The 20,746-nt window shown below is 35.4% G+C and overlaps 1 protein-coding gene across 1 annotated transcript in view; it reads right to left on the bottom strand.

Annotated features, from left to right (window-relative positions):
- Ino80 (chromatin-remodeling ATPase INO80) overlaps positions 1-20,746 on the bottom strand; it is a 672,466-nt gene that overhangs the window by 119,844 nt on the left and 531,876 nt on the right. Inside the window, exon 29 of the mRNA XM_090376565.1 lies at positions 15,598-15,725. Coding sequence (XP_090232691.1) covers positions 15,598-15,725 — 128 coding nt within the window. The remainder of the gene's footprint in view (positions 1-15,597; positions 15,726-20,746) is intronic.

Below are 20,746 nucleotides of genomic sequence, written 5' to 3'. Positions count from 1 at the left end.
GACTAGACAAAGACAGTAGGAAATTTAAAATCGAGAAAGGAGTTCGACAAGGAGAGACAATATCTCCGAAGCTGTTTACTGCTGCCCTTGAGAAAGCTTTCAGAAGATTAGACTGGTCGCAGAAAGGAGTCAATGTGAACGGAGAGTACCTAAACCATTTACGTTTTGCAGATGACATTGTGGTCATAAGTCACGATCCTAAAGAATTAGAGGAAAATCTTAATCAGTTATGCACAGTTAGTAAGGATTTTGGACTAAAGATGAATATGGCTAAAACAAAAGTAATGATGAAGAAGTATGCCACAGAAAGGGAAATAATGATTGAAGGAGCAGTAATTGAAAAGGTGGAGTCATATACTTATCTGGGACAAGTTATTAGCTGTAATAATGATAAATGGCTGGAAGTCAAGAGAAGAATAAATTTTGGATGGATAGCATTCAGGAAATAGAGTCACATACTGAAGAGCAATATCCCAGTTTGTCCGAAACGTAAAATAACGAACCAATGTATACTCCCCACCATGACTTATGGAAGTGAAACTTGGGCACTCACAAAAAGAATGGAAGAGAAGCTGAGAACTAAACAGCGAAGAATGGAACGAATTATATTGGGAATCAGACTGTTAGATAAGAAGAGAAACACATGGATTAGGCAGCAAACTCAATTAAAGGACATTCTTATCAAAACTAAAGAACTAAAACGGTCTTGGGTAGGACACATAGCTCGAAGACATGATGACAAATGGACTAAGAAAATAACAGAATGGTATCCAAGAGGAGCTAGTAGAAAACCTGGAAGACAAAGGCGGAGATGGATAGATGAAATTCATGAGTTAGTGGGTAGTAAATGGATGGCCAGTGCTCAAAACAGAAGAAACTGGAAAGTTTCTGGAGAGGCTTTCAATCCTGCAGTGGATTGAAAATGGTTGATGATGATGATGAAGAATTAAACTGTGTGCTGGAAAAGTAGCAATTTTGGATCAGGCTAGTAGGTGGGGTAGAGCATATATGATCATGGACCGTTTACTGGAACTGAAACTCATGCTGTGGACAGGTACTGGGAAGCAGCCTTCCTGGTGATCGCTGCTTTTTGGTAGCTAAATGGCCAGAAACAACTAAACAACATACACACTATGCAAAGACAACACTACACTCATTTTTTGGCCATTGTACAGAGTTTTGTATATCATCACAGAGAACCATGGAACCATGGCTGAGATGAACTAAGATGTTTAGAACTGAGATGTTTAGGGGCCGCCTTAAATAAGACAACACATATCCTCATACATAAATATCCTTATTGATATGGCCAACCCTGAACTAACACTAATAGAAGTACTGTGGGACCAGGTGCAGAAACTTAAAAACTTGCTTTACCAACCACATACTACTACAGAGAAAATTCAAGGTGAAAACTTGACTCCTGGTCAGTTCCTAAATGAATGGAAGCCTCTGATCTACTGCCTCTTCAAGATATATGGTCCCATAGCTGAAGGTTTCATGACCTCAATGGAAGTTAAGGAAAAATCTTTATTGGGAAATGATGTACCATTAACTAGCATTTATGTTGATCACAAGTACAGATGTTTAACAGATGAACAACAAAGCAAGCTTTATGTGATATAGCAATCAGAATAAGAAACCCTCAAGGATTCCCAGGAGATGAATTACAAATCAATTCAACATCATCATCTAATACTAATTCTGAACATGAGTTTGACTGAAAAGATTACTGACAAACAGCATAGCTTGAAAGTCGACTGGAATTAGAAAAAGGCATACCACATGTTACTCCTATTAGTACATTGACTAAATTCAACTTAGAAGTATGTGTCCCTCACTGAAGTTGAAAAAATTGATCATCAATCAAAGATGTCAGTAAAAGATGCAATATTAAAGTACCCTAAAATCATACAAGATATTGGACAACTGGTGTTTGCATTGCCCCCTACTCAAGCTAGTGTAGAGAGTTTATTTTGAGCTCTAAAAATCATGAAATCAGATTTGAAAGCATCAAATGAAAGAGGACTTGCTTGAGGCAATCTTGTTCTTAAGAACAAACTGCTATACATAATTAAAAATTTCGAAATTCAGTGTTTAAGGGAATTAAAGTAATTTGCATGTTTTTATATGGCAAATATAAGTCAATGTTTTTTCCTATAATGCAATAAGTTGTTTTCAATTCATAATTCATTCATTTTTGTTCCTTTTGTTCATTAAATTAAAGGTCAAATTAACTGTGTATTTTTAGCCTATAATGTAAAGATCATTACAACGGTGTTTTCCTTTGTCAGTTGGGCAGGATCATTGCTCATTTCAACAGTTCAAAACTAAATCAAGATTTTGATAAATTAAATGAGCCGGAACCGAAGTCAAACATTTGATAAATCAAAGGATTTTTTTTTTTTGGTAGTTGTTGACGCATCGGCTTCTGTGGCCATAATGCACCTCCCAAGGTTTTTGCAGCACTTTGATCCAAGTTGGAGGCGGGATCGAACCCGCGACCTTTGGGTTGCCAGGCAGGCACTTTACCCACCCGGCTAGCCTGGTCGGCATAAATCAAAGGAGCCAGAGATGGAGCCACAAAATTTTCTTCCGGCTCCACAGCCCTGCCTGGCACTTGAAAAAAAAAAAATAATAATAAATAAATCAGAGAAACCTGTTAATTTTATGCAAATCTCAGTCTTACCTAACCTAGAACATTGTCATTTGGAATGATGCATCTCAAACTTTAAGAGCATTCAAAAGAGAAAGGTCAAATTAATTAGTAACACTCCTTCCTCTAATTCATTTCACATCCAAAGGATAGTTGCATATCTTCAAGATATTTCCATATGCACTGTTCAGTGAAACATATTTACTTCCCTTTAACTTACTCCAAACCTATCAGAACAGTAAGCATCCATAACCACTACCCACTGATAGTTCAAATCAAGGAACTATCCTCTCTTGTTTATGTACTTCTTGTTTTCATTTTTTAGAACTAAGAATGTTCCTCTTTCTCAATTGAAGGACCAGAGATGGACCATTGTCAAGAAGAACCTGATAGTTCCTGCAACCTTGGAAAAAACCAAGCAGGATGTGAGCAACCAACTACAAACAACAATGAATACAGACACAACAGAACCAGAACTGGAGGAGGAACAGCAAGTACACGAACTACAACCAGGAGCAGCAGTGCGTTACACACGCTTCTTGATTAGATCGGGATTTGAGCCCGTGACCACCAAATACGGAGGATGCGGAAAGGTCAGGGAATGACCACTGCATATCCCCGGAGCAATATGGCCTTAGTTGCTAATGCTCCTAAAAATCAAGTAACAACAACAACAACCAGGAGCAGCCAAAGTCGAAACAGACAAGACTGCAACAGCCAGAGCAGAAGAAAGCCCTAGCAGAATTTGAGGGAATGAACCACACAAAGACCCACACCATATAGAAGCAGAGACCCAACAGAATCCTGTGGTAAGTCGCAGACCACCTCAATAGGTGAATAATACTGGATTATCTCAACAACAATGAAATAAGACTAGACACTATTAACCTGCACTGCCATTTACTGTGCTGCTGTAGCAACCACCAGGATGAATGGAAAGAAAACCAGAGAACAAATACACAAAATGCAAAGAACACAAGGAACCACCGACCTGGGAAAGCAGGTTACGGCAGAAGATTGAAGAGATAAGAGTGAAGATAGAACAACTGACACAATACCTAGAAAAGTGAAGGCCATCATTAAAATGACATCCACAGCAAACACAAAATGTATAATAAGACAATCAAAGAATACCTTGGTACCCTTAAACAGAAACTTTTGGTACCCAACAAGGGATTTTGCCATTACAGGCAGAGTGCCCAGAGGAAAACAGATAACAGAATATCTGATGAAATATAGAGAGCCTTCTATAGGAAATTTGGACAAGAGGAGAAGGAAGGCAACGGACCTCCCAACAAGAAGGTACTTGAGGAGTTTTGGGACAAATTGTGGAGCAGCAAAGTTAGCTATAATAGCTGTGCAACTATATATCCAGAAATATTTTCATATTTCTGGATCTGGATGTAGTTTGCGTTTTTCACAAAAATGAATGGCCGTGGCCTTCTTTTCTGCCAGGGAATAATTCTGCAATGCCCACGATTCTATTTTGGCTATAGCAATTTGAAGTTGCCTTTCAATGGTGTTCATACTTTGGGATTGAATAGAGATAATGAGATCATCAGCAAACATGTACGATTCTACTGTATTTAGCACATCTTTTGTCATGTTTGTGATTTTTATTGCAAATAACGTTGGACTGAGAATGAAACCCTGTGGTACACCTTCCTCTTGTTCAAATGTTTTGGATAAATTATTATGTATCTGACCTGAAAAGTTCTGTGGAGTAGGAAGTTTTGTATAAATTGCAGTAAAATTCTCAATATCAAGATTAATCATGACCAGATGTTGGTCCCCTTATGAAGGCATTACGTATATTTGCCTCTGCTTTCATCATTACATCTAACGTGGAACGGTTTTTGCGAAACCTGTACTGATTACTATTTAGCAAGTTGTTAGTTTCCAGGAACCACATTAACCGCCTGTAAACCATTTTTTCCAGGACTTTGCCTAAACAACTAGTCAATGAAAGTGGCTTATAGTTATGTGGAAAGGTACAATACTTTCTGGGCTTTGGGAAGGCTGAAACCATTGAGTGACACCAGGAGATTGGGTAAGCATTTTCTAAGAATATTCAGTTATAATAGTTTAACAATGATCTTTTTTTGCTCTGTTGTTCAGTTGTTTTAACATTATATAGTAGATCCCATCTAGACCAGCAGCACTATTGGATGGTTTATTAAATGCTCCAAAAAGTTCTATTGGAGCACTCAATAAACCAAATCAAAAAGGCTATTGCTCATATACTGGCAAATGATTCTGCTAAGGCATTTGATATTTATCCCGGTGATGACAACTCTTTCCCTTCCCATTTTAGTATTGTAGCTGGGGACTGAACATATTTTTCCTCCAGATAATTCTGCTGTCTGTATTCTCGTTTATACTAGAGGAAAAGCTAATCCAGGCATCTTTCTTTGCTTTTTGTCTTATTTGGTAGAAATTGGCTTTCAGTATTTTAAAGTTAATTAGGTTATTAGTGGTGGGAAATTTACAAAATAAATTCCAAGCTATATTTTTGTACTGTTTGGCACAAGTGCAATCTTAATTCCACCAGTAATTACTGTGTTCCCATTTCCCAGGTAAAGATTTTGGTATTGCAGAGGTAGCAGCTTGTAATATTTGATTAGTTACATGTTCTGTGACATTGTCTATGGGTTGGGGTTGGATTATATCGTCTAACTGAACATGAGAAGCATATTCATTCCAGTGTGCCCTACAAAATTTCCAAGTGGAGTGAAGTAGTGAAGGAGAGTTTGCCCGTGTTTGCAGCTTGCAGAGAATTGGAAGGTGATCACTGTTTAGTGGATTTTCAAGAACAGACTATGTCATAATACTATATACAGAGGGAGAACAGATTGATAGGTCAATTGCACTCATGGATTTTGTCGAAAAATGAATATAGGTAGGTTCACCAGTGTTCAAAAGGGTAAGTTGATAAGAATCAAGAAGGGATTCTATTAACTTGCCTCTCTTGTCAATTGTTGGAGATCGCCACATCAGATGAGCATTAAAGTCTCCAAGTAAGCAGAAAGGAGAATGGTATCTATTCTATTAGATTTTCTAGGTCATCTGAAGAAAATGAGAAATTAGGAAGAATATATATAGATGCTATTATAAGAGTGATGCCAATTTCAATGCACACTGCCACTACTTCAAAAGGAGTCTGAAGAGCAATATGTTTGGATGGTACATTGTTTCTTATAAGAACCGCCACTCCTCCACGGGCCAGTGTTTGTTTGTTATTTGGTTTTTAAGAGCATTAGCAACTAAGGCCATATTTAATGCTCCGGGGATATGCGGTGGTCATTCCCTGACCTTTCCCATGGGCCGGTGAGTCAATATTTCTATCTCTTCTAAAGATAGTGTAATTTTTTATAGTAGGACAGACTTGTGAATTTAAATAAATTTCCTGTAGGGATATGCCTGCTGGATCGCAATGGTGGATGGTTATTAGTGGTGGTCTTTAATATTAGTCTTTAATTAGTCTTTAATACTGCGAAAGCCTCTACAATTCCATTGAAGAATTCTTTCCGTTAAGCGGTTTTGTTGGTTGTTTTTGCTTCTGACTGCTTTTTAGTTGCGATTTGTTTGCATCGATCCAATTTTCCTATGTCTTTCTTTGGAAAGTAGGGATGTGTTACGTCCATGTCATCAGTTACATGAAGTTCTAATATGGCATCTTCTGAGTCATTGTGCTGGTCAATATCCATTCTGGTTGAATTTGGTGGTTTCAGTACCATGGTTTCTGTCACTTTTGGTTTTGCTGTTGGGGTACATTGCCTGGAATGGTAATTGGGGTATTACAGGCTTGTTCAGTTTTTTGTTGCGAAGGACTGTTTGGGGGCAGAGAGCATGGAGCATGGCCAATTATTGATAAATATATTTGGGGAACGGCAACATCTGTTTGTATACCTATTGACTGGAATTGTTTAGCAGCCATTACATATGTATGTTTTGGATCTGTTTTCAGTATTTACCTTCTTGCCTCTGAATATGTCACTTTATTCTCAATTTGTATATTTCTGAATTTTTTCCCCCTTGCTTCCATAGTTTGCAAATTTTTGAGAAAGCTGGGTGATCACCCTTACTGTTTGGGCAAAGAGAAGTGGTAGCAGTGCATTCAGATTGATTGTGCTCCTTTGATCCACAATTAGGACATATTGCCTCACCTCGACATGCAGTTTGGGAGTGTTCTTATTTTTGGCACTTGTAGCATCTGATTGGGTTCGGGATGTAAGGACAGACACGGCAATAGAGTTAGCCTGCCTTAACAGATGATGGTAGGATGGGAGAGCTGAAAGTGAGAATTATGCTCCTAGTGGGAACAAGAACACCATCTTTTCAAGTCATAATTCTCCTTGCTTGTATAACTTTTTGTTCACGTAGCTCTTGAACTATCTCCTCCTCAGATACAGTTATAAATCCCATTCTGCGATTACTCCCTTCGAGGAGTTTAGGGTGGCACGGGAAGTAACTTTTATTGGTTGTCCGCCAAAAGTAGTCATGTTTAATAACTTTTCAAAATGCTCGGATTTCATGGTCTCTACCATGAAATCCAGAAGATTCCCAGACTGGAGTAACTTTACTGTTTTTGGTGAACATGCAGCAGACTCTATGCATTTCTGCACAAGGAATGGGGATAGTTTACTCAGAGTGCAGTATGAGGAATGCTGGCATTTCCTCTTGAGGGGTTGTATTCTACCTCTTGGGTTGAGAATAGTTATTTTTGGTATATTTTCTAGCCTTGAGCTCGATAGCTCTAAAGGTGGAAATGAACTATTTTCCATCTTTGCTCATTTTGGCCCTGGGAGAGTGGATTTCTTCTCGCAGGTTACCGGCCCCGCCATGGGGAGGCAGGAACAGTGCCGCTAGAGTGACCAAGCAGTGTAAAAGTTAGTTTAATGGAAAAAAGAAAGGTGGTTTTCCTTTCTGTAACTTAGTTACAATTCGTAATACTAAGTTAACAATTAATTAATTTGACAAGAAGGAAATGGCTACCTACCTGATCAACATAGTGGTGATCAACCAGAAACCTCCAGAAAACACACGAGGAAAAGATCACGAAGCACTCACACCTAAGACAGGAAGTCAAAGATATGCGGCAGAAGGGACAAGTAATGACCATCCCGATCACTGTGTCAACCATCAGCGTAGTGCCAAAAAGCATCCATAAGAAACTAGTAGCAGTAGGCCAGAGAACACTTACATGGAACTCCAGAAAGCCACAATCCTGTAGGATGAGAGTTCCTTGACCAACAGTAACAATATTAAACAGACACAACCAACCACACCATGCACTTGGTACCAGTACCAATCATGGGATGGGAAAAATCCCATAAAGGAGAAAATTTTATAATAATAATGATCAAAAGACATAACATCAAACTTCAGTTTGCAACTTTGTAAGTTATCCAGAACTTGAAGTTTATGTGGCATACGCCTCAGTCGTATGTCAGCTGACATGCCAGTTTCAAAACGCACATGCATGCAATGTGTTTATAAAACCTTGAAAATGAAACAGACATCAAGAATAACAGAAGGAAAAAAAAAAAAAAAGTAAATGGCCATGTGGCACCTGACAGTTCTTTGCATTTATAATTCCATGTAAATAATAATTTTTCACTTCCAAACATCTCAACTAAAAGTTAGAATTCATTTAGTAAGGTAGAAAAAATATTCAGATTTTTAATTGCTAATCAATGATTAATTTGCAACAAATGTTTTTGAAGTTCACCTGTAAGGTCTCCCATGCTGGGTGCTGGGTTAAAGAAACAAATTTTGTAGAGAAACATTTTTTTCTTTAAAACTAAGGAACTCTAACAAGGGGAGCTTACGACGTAGTCCTCAGGGATTTCAATAACTGTTTGTGTGTAGATAAGTCTTGGTATGAACCTTTATTGGGCAAAGGGAGAAAGCTCGCTTCTCAAATGTTTTCGAGAAAATCAAAATTAAAAAATCCCGAGCGACTTATAAGTTTTGCAGAATGTTTCACCGAAGACCACGTGGCAGGGCAGCAGCGTGCCTGACTCATATTTGTGAGATCGCTGGTTCAAGTCTCGATGAGTGAACTTTTTATTCAAATCAGAATGCAATTTTTACATAAAATAATTGTAAATCACATGGGTTTATACATTTTGTATATTTATTTTCTATTAAAAATATGCATTTTCCTTTTTTTACCCTCTGCCTTAAATTCATTTTCGGAATGTTGTCTATTAAAAATAAATTTATTTAAAGATTTTTACATTTGGATATGTAAGAACATTATGAATAATTTGACTTTTTAAGAAATTAAATAAATTCAAAAAATGATGAAAAATACATTTTAAAACTTATAAATTTGTCATTTTCAAAATAGAAAATTGATACAATATCATATCATTTGAAAACTTCCTGAAATCAGTTTCTTTAAAATGGTTTGGAGCAGTTTAAAATAACGTATTACACGTCCCCTTATAACGTTTCTTTAATGTTATACCCAGTGTTGAGCTATAGTGGGCTTGCATGGGCTCGTGAGAGCCCATTGTTATTTTTTTTGAAAATTTGAGCCCATTGTTGAGACAATCATTTTACAAATTACTAATGAAATCCTGAATGCAATTATTGAGTATCCAGAGCCGAAACTACGGTGGAACGAGCGGGACACCACCCCCAGCATTAGATCAGCTATGTATTTTAAAGTTACTTCATTTTTGATTTGATTTCAGTCGGAACTCTGTTTAACCAACTTCTTTATAGTGAATTTTTTTGAATTCCCATTGGTAATTACATTTAAAATAGTTTCTGCTGAATGAAGAAAATTTCCATATAACGACGGATTACGAGAGACAACTTTGTATGCAATTGTTCTGACCTCTGGCCTTTAGGTAATTAGAAAGCGTGAATTAAGGGTGAAAGGGATTCCCATTCCACAGTGTTAGTGGTTTCTGTAAAACCTATGCAGTCACATACCGAGAAGTAACGCAAGTCAATGTGCGTGACTTCTCGGTATGTGACTGCAAGTCATAGCGAGTCAGAGGATTAAGGAGATTCCCGACATGGATAATAGCCTCTGGTCAACCTGTGTTGTGGTTCCCCTTTATTCCGACAAAGGAGCATATGTTTTTCAGAAGTGAGTGATCCATGCCTTCCAGTAAATTTCTACTGTCTATGTCTACACGGTCACAGTAGCCAAATATCCATGTAATTCCGACATTTTGCACAATCTTCAAAGAACTAGTGACAGTAGCAACATAGAGGTGGGAGCGATTGAGGCAACTAAGATATTATACGAACTTTACGAAGATGTAATGATGGCAGATTTTTAAACTTTGTCGAGCCTTTCATCATGTAGAAAATATTCTAAAATATAATGGCATCATATCACCAAACCAGCACAAATTAAGGATATGATTGATTGCTAAAGAACTTGATGTGGAAACATCAAGTTCTTTAGCAAGTGTTCGGGCCTGAACTGAATCGAGGCCCGAATAGCTTGTGGACGGCAATTGAGGGTTGGAGGAATTATCCCGTTTTGTGCAAACATTTTGAATCAGAAGTTAAATATTCCGGATTATTAAATCGACTTTTAAATCTGGAATTTCTTAAACATTTAACACTAATGATCAGCATCGTGCAGGAGCTCTCTTATCTTTCAGAAGCTTTACAGAATCATTATGGTAAAAACAGATAAATTAATTATTTGAACAATCAATGCAATCGCCATTTGAAAAATTCTGTAGGAAATTATGACGCTAAAAGTGAGAGCATGTTCAAGTAGAAAGAATTTGAAGGAATCAAATTCAAAAGTAAGAACACATTTAAAATTACCTCATGAAAAGTTATTAAATGCATTGTTTTATCCTTAAAGGATAAGATAACTAAAGTAAGAGATGCAACAGTGATTTTAAATTAAATAATGATACCATCGATGACAAGGAATTGAAAGAAAATTTATATATGCTAGACTGAAATCATGGAATATGAAAGAACTTTCGTCTCGGTGGCAAGACGGTGAAAAACGAATAAGAAATTTAAGTTTTTTGATAAAATATGCAATAAAAATTAATGATTTTAGAGATTTTGTCAAAGACAGTTTATCTTTAAAATTGAGTGAAATTCCCTTTTAAATTAAGAAAGCAAGAAATATCATTTAAACCATTGCGATTAGCAGTGCTGAAGCTTCAGCTGGGTGAGCTTTCAGCGTAATGAATAATATTGACAATTAAACATTTTGCTTATTATTATGATCTAAATGGAAAACCATTGCTTCAATTTGATCCGGATCGTTACGTCAAATTCAAATCATTCCTCTGTAATCATTGCTGAGCTATTGAGCAAAGCAGAAGATCGACAACAAATATTAATAAAGAAGTAAATTCTATGTGGCACTTTTTAGAATAAATTTTTCTTGAATATTTGTGTAATAATTTTTTTTCATGTAATCTGTGATTTTATATTGTGGAATGTTTTGTGATAGTTTTGTCATTTGTGATATAGGAAATATTTCATGTTATTTTTTATTCGCAATATTAAAATTTTATCATGAAAAACATGTATTCATTATATTTTCCTAGTTGTTAAAAAAAAATACAAACAAAAAAGTTGAGCATGTGCCGAGCACGCACGGTAGATGGTTTATGTGAAACATGCTTCGCATTTTTTTTTAGGTATTTTGATTTGTATATATTGATTACGAAATAAGAGCTTTTTTATTGTAAATATTTTATTGACCATTCCCAAATTTTCATAATTTCTGGAAGTTAAGATACAATGGATTTATGATAACTAAAGTAAGAGATGTATACTTGCAATTGCAACATATCTAAATGTCTTTGGAAAACTGAGTCAACTGAAGTACAGATCTTGTAGTTGAAGCGACATACGCAGCTGTTAGGGTTGTTGTTGTTGTTGTTGTTGGGTTTAATGACACATAGGCTACTTGGGCCATATTATGTCTTCGAATGGTGAATGTGAAATAATAACTATATTTTATGATATATTTGTATCCAGTTTAGGAAAGTAAATAGTTCCTTTTTACAGCTGTTAGGGAAACCTAAGAATGGAATGTAACGAAAATGCGAGACGAAAAAAAAACAGAAATTGTTGACAAATACTTGTATTATAGCAGTTATATGATAAACACTCGTATCGTTGCAGTCATATGACAAATACTTATATTGTTGCAGTCATACTTACTACAGTAGTAACTTCAGGAAGTATGATTGTGACATCATACTATTCAAAAATTCTAAAAAGAACCCCACACAATATCGTATCCAAGTATCATTGTAAGTGGAGGCATGACGACCAGGTTTTTAAAAAAATTTTTTTTTAGATAGACCTAGGAATATTATACACTTATACGCAAGGTTAAGGGAGTAATAATCTGCTTCTGACTCAAGATATCATACCGTTCAGTCATGAAAAATGTGTCAAGCACTCTAATCACCACAAAAACCTAAAATCCAAATAACAAACAAACAACTACTACTACAGTTGTTTGTAGTAGTAGTTGTTTGTTTGTTATTTGGTTTTTAGGAGCATTAGCAACTAAGGCCATATTGCTCCGGGATATGCGGTGGTCATTCCCTGACCTTTCCGCATCCTCTGTATTTGGTGACTACTAGTAGTGAGAGAGCGGGAAGCGCCTCTGGTGGAAACAGCGGATGATGTCACTTACGTTACCAATCAGATTTACTTGGTAGAAATTCGGAAAAACTGCGAGCCCATTGTTAAAATATTCACAGCTCACCAAACCACTGGTTATACCATAGGTTCCAAACCTTTCTCGGTTCACGGCGCCCTTACTGTCCCAGTAATTTTTTCACGGTACCCCAAGGCCAAAAGAAATACCTAACACAGTGGTTTTCAACCTTTTAATATATACCTATATATATCATTTTATTTTTTATATAGAGGTACTAAATAAACATCAATTATAGATCACTACAAAATTAAAAAGATATGGTACAATGGATATTGTATCGTACTCTTTATATTGTATCATTTTTATAATGAAATAAATATATAAATTTCAAAAAAAAATAATAATAATAACTTCAAGTAACTTAAACCCAAATTACGCAGCACCCCAAGAATGTTGTTGTGGCACCCCGATTGAAACCCACTGGGTTATACCCTCGAAGCAGATATCACAGCCAGGCGGCAACGAAGAACCAAGGATGAGAAGGGAAGGGAAAGTTCCATTATACAGTGACAAAGCAGGTTTGGCTCTTGGTTGCTAGCTACCGAAGCAGAAGGTGGACGATCGTATACTGCTTGAACAGTGAATGTTTTTAACATGAAATCTATACTTGGTCCTTCGCTGATGTTGGAAAGTGAATGTGACGATGATTCGATTCACAATAAAGAGTTGAAATTACATTTGAAAGATGTAATTGTGTATTACGAACAACTGCTTGTAGAAAATGACCTGGTGACCCTGGAATCATTTCTGAAAATTTTCTGAAGAAGCTATGTAAATTGGGAAACAAACATATCACTACTGTCAAAATGTTAGGCCAGTGGTTTCAACCTTTTTTTAATAACGGCAACGGCACCCCTACTCAATTTTCTCAAAAAAAAAAAAAAAAAAAAAATATATATATATATATATATATATAAAATATTAAAAAAATATGTTATATGATATTTATTACAATATATAGAAATTGCATTTCATAATACAAATTATATATATATACAGTATATAATTTTATTCTTTATATAGAGGTACTAAGTAAACATCAATTATAGATCACCACAAAATTAAAAAGATACTGTATACCTCTTTATAATGAAATAAACATATATATTAAAAAATAATAAGTTTAAGTAACTTAAACCCAAATTACGTGGCACCCCTGGAATGTTGTTGCGGCGCCCTAAGGTGCAGCGGCACCCTGGTTGAAAACCACTGTGTTAGGCCAACAGAAATATATAACTACAGAAGAATTCGTTCTTATACAAGAAATTGACGAAGAATGTATTTTTCATGAGCTTGAGGACGATGATTCTGATGAGTATGTACCACAAGAAAAGGAGATGAAACAAATGGAATACATTCCCTTGGATTATAAAGTAAAGGTCGTCAACATTGCTAAAGAACATCCTAAGTGGAGTTTACAAAATCTTCAGAAACAAGGATGCTCACACTAAAAATATCAGGCATTTGAAGAAGTGGGAAGAACACATTAAAAGTGGAGGAACACCTATTGATAAGTTGTTCCATCATTGACTCCTGGACATACGATCGCTTCGTGGAAGCCAGATAAAATTATCAGCAAGTAACGACCAGGAATTTGCAACAATGGGCTTTGAGTGCTGCAAGTCAGTTTGACAATTTTAACTTCAAAGCATCTGACTCGTGGGTTAAAAAATTTAAAAAACAGCATAAATTCTGACAACAAAAATCACAAAACACTTCACAGAAAAAAAGAAACCATCCCTTGGAGGAAACTTTGGCTGCAGCAGAAATCTTTCGCAAACAGACACGGGCACTAATCCCAAATTATGACAAAGAGTTCATTATCAACACAGACCAAACAGGTAAATTAAAATTTCTTTACAAAATTACATAAAATAAAACGTACATATATTTACAATTTTATATAATCTATATTTTTTAATTTTTCAGGATTTCAATATCAATCCATGTTCGACAGAACTCTTTCTATGCAAGGATCGAAAACAGTTTTTGTGAAAAGGCAAAGTGTCAATAAAGTAACTCATTCCTACACTGCACGATATGCAATCACCATGCTTGGAAAATTGCTACCGCTCGTTTTTGTGCACTTGCAAGAATCTACAGGTGTTTCTGGGCCCAGAGTAAAAAAATCTGTCGATGAATTTTCAAAAAAATATACAAACGTCGTTGTAACATTTTCGAAGTCAGGGAAACTGACTACGCAGCTTTATATGAAATTTTTAACAGAAGCTTTAGTTTCTTACATAGGAAAAGAGAAATTTCTTCTGTTAATAGATTCTTTGGTGGTGATCAAATGACAAGATCTTTCAGGATGATGAAAGTGTAAGAATGTGCACTATCAAGGTCATTCCTCCCAAATGTACCTTTATGCCAACCTTGCGATGTCTATTTTTTATAGACAAGTAAAAAAATTTATCAAGTGCATTCAAAATTATTCATTTCTGATTGAACTAGAACACGAAATATCGTCCCGAGAAGACTGCACAAAAATTCATTCAATTATCCATCATCAACTGTCAGCCCCGATTTTCGCAAAAATGTTGCATTATACATGGTTCGCTTCAAAACTTACGGATGAAAGGGAAATTTTTTATGAATGTTAATGAAGTATGTTTTGCTCTTGATGTTCTAAAAAAACATTGTGAGTGTAAAAAAGAAGCTTTTGTATGATGCGCAAAATGTCGAGTGACTTATTGTTTCTCTTGCTCCTACGACATATATCACCCTGCCTCATAAACATGTTTTTTATGTCAATCACCTATTCGAATTTGTTAATTTTTAGAAAAAAAAAATCTTTAATTAAATTTATTTTTAATAGACAGAAATTCTGAAAACGAATTTTCAAGGCAGATGGTAAAAAAGGGAAAATGCACATTTTTAAGAGAAAATAAAGACAAAATGTATAAACCCATGTGATTTACAATTATTTTATGTAAAAATTGCATTCTGATTTGGGAAAAAGGTTTACTCATCAAGACTCGAACCAGCGATCTCATAAATATGAGTCAAGCACGCTGCCGCTGTGCACATGCTCTTCGGTGAAACTTTCTGCAAAACTTACTCATAAGTCGCTTGGGATTTTTTAACTTCGATTTTCTCGAAAACGTTTAGAAGCATGCTTTCCCCTTATCCACACAAACAGTATTATTGAAATCCTGATAACCACGTTGTAATCTCCCCTTGAAATCATAATTAAGACTTACTTTATTTCAAGAAATAATTAAATAACTTTGATTTACATATATAAAGAGATTACCTCTAACAGATCTATCATTCTGGTCATTTGAGAATATATGAGCACCCTATGGCCTTCAGCTTTCAGTCTTGTCAGTAAGTTGTCCAGAACTTGAAGTTTACCTGAGTCAGTAACAAGAGTTTCTCTATCTACATAAGGAAAAAAAAACAAAAAAACCCCTAATTTCTTCTGTTACATTCATTTGATAATAAAATTGCTAACACAAATTACTGCACATAAAATTGCTAACACAAATATACATCACTCTTAAGTTTTTTTTATCCCGTGCAATACTGCTTATCAATTTTCTTTAATATTTTCAATTTAGTATTGGTATTTTATTTATTTTAGTAAAGATAAATTTTCTGCATCAACAAAAAAAAAAAAAAAAAAAATACAGATTAAAATAAAGCAGAATATTTATCCTATTCCCACAAGGTAGCCATCTAATTTTTCTCTAAATTGAGTTTCTAAATTTCTGCCATGTTGGGTGGCAAGTTATTCCCATGTTCAACAACCTGCTAGCATTGAAAATCAACTCAGTTAATTTTCAATGCACTACTCCCTTGGGCTCTACTTCCCCCTTTCATTTCCCCTACCTCCATTTATTCAATTTTTATTTTCACTACACCCCATCAAAACCCTTACCCCAATTCTCTCCATCCCTCCCTAATCATTTTCATCTCCTGACGGAGATGATGGAAGCGTAAGTGAAGAAGTATGGACCTTCCCTAAATTAGTAAGCACCATTCAATGAGAGTAATAACACAGTGTGCTTGAATATGACCAGAAAGCACCAAAACAATACTGAAGTGTTTAAATGTCAGAAAAAAAATGAGAATTTGTATATAATATTTCTAATTTCCTGGATAAGCTAAAAACTTTTAACAAAAATATATATCCCAAAACAGAGAATATGACCTTATAATCAAAGCCAATCTAATCCTCTAATAGCAGAAGATTGTTTTTATCTGACTGGTTTTACCACTTTTCACTCTCATTTTGAGTACTCTCAGCACAGAGGTGTTTCTTCAGTTGGGGATGCAGAAAAGCCAGTTTCAAGTGAATGCATGGGATTTATCTTGCAAAACATGCACACTGCCAGTTAACACATACTTCTACAGACATCTGACATAACTATTTCAAGACAAACTAACAGATTAAATAAGAAATGCAACCCAAACTACATTCTTTATCAGCTCAGCTCTTTGTCAGCTTCAGATATGATTTCCAAAATTGCTAGGGCTCAATTATTTGTTATTAATGTAGTGTAGTTTGTATTCCTTCCTATTAATGCACAATCATACCTCGTGTTAACAACTGCATAATTACACCAGCTTAGTCAGCCATGCGGGGAAGGTAGTTGGGCATGACTAGTTCATTAACTTGATAAGACCAGTCACTACCGGCCAAGCATAATCTGATCTGAGCAGACAGAACTAGCAACATAAATTATGCAATTCACATGGCTTTTATATAATAAAATATCTAATATAGAGCAGTGATGAAAAATTCATGGGAAAAATGTTAAGTCCTGAGATAACACAATGTGCTTGAATATGACCAGAAAGCACCAAAACAATACTGAAGTGTTTAAATGTCAGAAAAAATGAGAATTTCTATATAATATTTCTAATTTCCTGGATAGGTTGTCTATTTCCTGGCTGGTTGTCAGCAGATAGAAATCTATCCCAACATTTAAGTACTTATAGCAAAGCTGTTTTTGAATGTTTCTCATTAAGTCCCCATCCCCCATACAAAACTCTGTAATAAATAAAATAATGCAAGCATAACACAAAAAAAAAAAAAAAAAAAAAAATTATTGATTGATCTCTGCGCCTTAATTTGAAATAATTATATCTTCATAAGTAGATGTACTATTATGCTTTATGTGACTAGATTTTCTAAACTAGAAAATGGGAACCCTCATTGCACCCATACCATTTGTGTAATGTAGCCACATTATGTGGCTGCATTGCATGAATTACAGACTAGAAAAACACAGGATGGTTTGTGGGATCTGCTGATAATACAACTGTATTATAATACAGTAAGCAAATTAAAGTATACTTGTTTCTCATAATCAGGTAGCCGCATTATAAGGGTGATGTATAATTAATCTTATAATTATGTGTTTTAATAAATTCTTTATTGATTATTGAAAATTGAGGTACATAATAATAGTTGAAAAAAAAAAAAAAAAAACAGGAAATTATTAACTTTAGCAATTTATAGCCTAGAAAATTAAACAATACAGCTGCAATAAATTTAAGCTTTAATTTTCACTGTAAATATTTCTGTGTACTGTTAATTTTTTAAACATACATTGTTATTATGTAGACACATATAGTTTCAGGACTTTAGTTCAACTCTATTGTGGTACACCGTGATGATACAGAACTCTACAAAAGGCCAGAAATTGTGTTTGTGCACTAAAAGTTCTATTGTTTAGTTGTTTCTTACCAGAGTAACCAGGAATGCAATTATCTGGAAAACTTGCCTAATGTGTCTATGCTGAGGGGAGGTGGGCCAAAACTAAGTATGTATATGTACCAAAGCCCACTTAGTAATCTCATATGCCTGTATCCCGAAACAGATATTATTCAGCACCCACTGGAGGTGATTGATTGGTTGAGTTTTATTGGCGCATCAGCAACTTAGGCTATAATGTGCCAAAATCTCCATTCAGACCCACTGGAGGTAATGCAATACTAGTGGATGCCAGCCATCCCAGCCTCAACTACCAGAAAAAATAAAATAAAATAAATAAATAAGGGAGGAGAAGGAAAGAAAAAGAAGGTTGGAGTAGACAATATTATAAAATAGAAAAGCCATGCAACTTGCAGGCACAACTACATCAGCATTTAGAAAACCATAAAATACAGTACAATAAACAAAGTCATTAAGTCTAAATTAACCAAGTAGGAATTATAGTCATCAGGTTTCTTATTCAGGTTTACACAAGGTTATATAACCTTGTGTAAACCTGAATAAGAACTGAGATATAAGGTCTGTGTCAGTGCAGTCTTGTGATTATAAAGTATCAAATCAGTAAGCCAAATAACAGAATTAATAGACAAATCTCAAAAATTTAGATGTGTTTTATGAGTCACAATCATTGTCTGAAACACTGTATAAGTATTTTCAGTCAAAGGTACAATTCAACTTGCAGTTTATGACGACTGTGGATTACTGGTTGGTAGAAGTAGTACTAGTGCCTTCTGTAATAAGCAGCCCTCAAGAGCAAAGTCTTGCAGTGTTTGAAAGTTAATTTTAGAGGACTAGTACTTGTAAATAGGCTTTACCTATAGCAGCACTTCCCAAACAGGGGGGGGGTCCACGAAATGGAGCCTCTGGAATCAGTTAAATTATTCGTTCTATGTATAGCAAATTGATGATAAATAAAGTTATTATTATATATTTATGTAAAAATAAGAATAAAGTTGAGATGTTTTAAACAAAATTTTGAATTTTCTTCTCAGAAAATTCAGTGTTCATACATATATACACAACAGAGAAACATGCATATATGTTTCTCTGTTGAGAGAAGTTGCTGTTGAAGAGAAGGGCAACAAGATTAGTGAATGGAACAAAGGATTGCTCTTACGAAGAAAGGCTTAAGTTTTGCAAATTACAGTGTCTGGAGCACCTGCGAGATGATCTGATTGAGGTGTATAAAGCCGTGAATAGTTTCAGCATGCTCAATGCTGATGGGATTCTTCCTCTTGCTCAGAATAATCGCCTGAGAGGGCATAAATTCAAATTGAGGAAAGACAGTTGTACGTTGTAGGATAGATGTGTGGAAGTTTGCCTTTAGCTAGCAGGCAGTTGATTGCTGGAACAAATTTACATCTGTTGTTGTAGAAGTTGATAGCTTAAATAGATTCAAGGCAGAACTAGACAAACATTTGGAGCGAGTGGATGGGCGAGAGGTTTTTTTTTTTTTTTTTTTTTCCCTCCTGGCTGATGCTATATAAGTTTGCTTTCTTGCATCATGTGCCTTTACTAATGCTAATGGACACAAAATATAAATATATAGGGGTCCACAAACTTTTTTTGATTTTTGAAAGGCCGTAGATCTCAATAGTTTGGAAACCACTGGTCTAGAGGACTCGTAAGCTGGAGAGTAGAATAATATATGGGGAATATCGTCAGGAGTGCCACAAAAACAAAACTCCGTTGTGAAAAGCTTGAAATAAAAATGGCTTGGTATTAACGGAGCCATGGCCAGAAAGGAGATATAAGTAAGTGAGTTTGCTGAAAATAGAGGCAGATAGAAAAAAAAAAAAAAAAAACTTGTAAATTCTATCTTTGTACGAGGAAGACATATCTTTCTTTTCCAAAGGTAGGGCCAACAAGAAATTAAAATTTGAACAGTGATATTTTTGTTCTTTATGAGATACTTCGGGGTCAATTAATATGTCATCAAATCATAAGAATGATCTCGTTAGATATAAAAAGAAAGCCCTCTGTATACTAAAAGAAGATCAAGGGGAAGGATAGCAGCAAGAATTTAGAGTGTGGAAGTGGAGGCTATGTAACAAGCATGAACAAGGACGAGTATGCTGAATAGAATTAAGCTTTTAGACTGAGCAGTAAGCATCTGGCACGATGGAACAGTTTCCAGCCCCATAATTATTAACAGGAAGAAAAAACAGCTTTGCACACAAGCCCAAGTGTTTTTGCACTAAATCCCCACTCCTGCCGAGAAATACAAATGAACATAGCTATAAAATTTTTAATTTTATCTGCATTGTGAGTAAAATAGGGTAGAAATATTAGTCAATTATGAAGGCCCAAATATTTAGTTGCTGTCCCAAAAGGAACAGGCTGGACATTAATTTTGATGAGTGAAGGTCTAGTTGCAGTAAGACGACCCTTAAAAACCATCATACAAAGTTTTCGATGGAGAGATTTTTAATTTATCAAGAGAAGCTCAATTAAAGAGATTCTTTAAAATGCTGCTGACATTAACTTCCAGCTGAGCTCTTAAAACTGTAAAAAATAAGTCAAGATTATCAGCAAAGTCTAATTCATACTGCTTAAGAAGCCACTGATCAAGAATTAAGTTCCAGAAGAATGGATCTAACATGGATCCCCAAGGACAGCCACAAAGAAACAGGTCTAGAAACAGGAATATAACTGGAGGCTACCGCAAAAAATATGTAAC

This window comes from Mastigoproctus giganteus, chromosome 6 (genome assembly GCF_048544385.1).
Source record: "Mastigoproctus giganteus isolate SK-2022 chromosome 6, ASM4854438v1, whole genome shotgun sequence".
Taxonomy (NCBI): domain Eukaryota; kingdom Metazoa; phylum Arthropoda; class Arachnida; order Uropygi; family Thelyphonidae; genus Mastigoproctus; species Mastigoproctus giganteus.
This window is presented reverse-complemented; position numbering and strand designations above follow the sequence as displayed.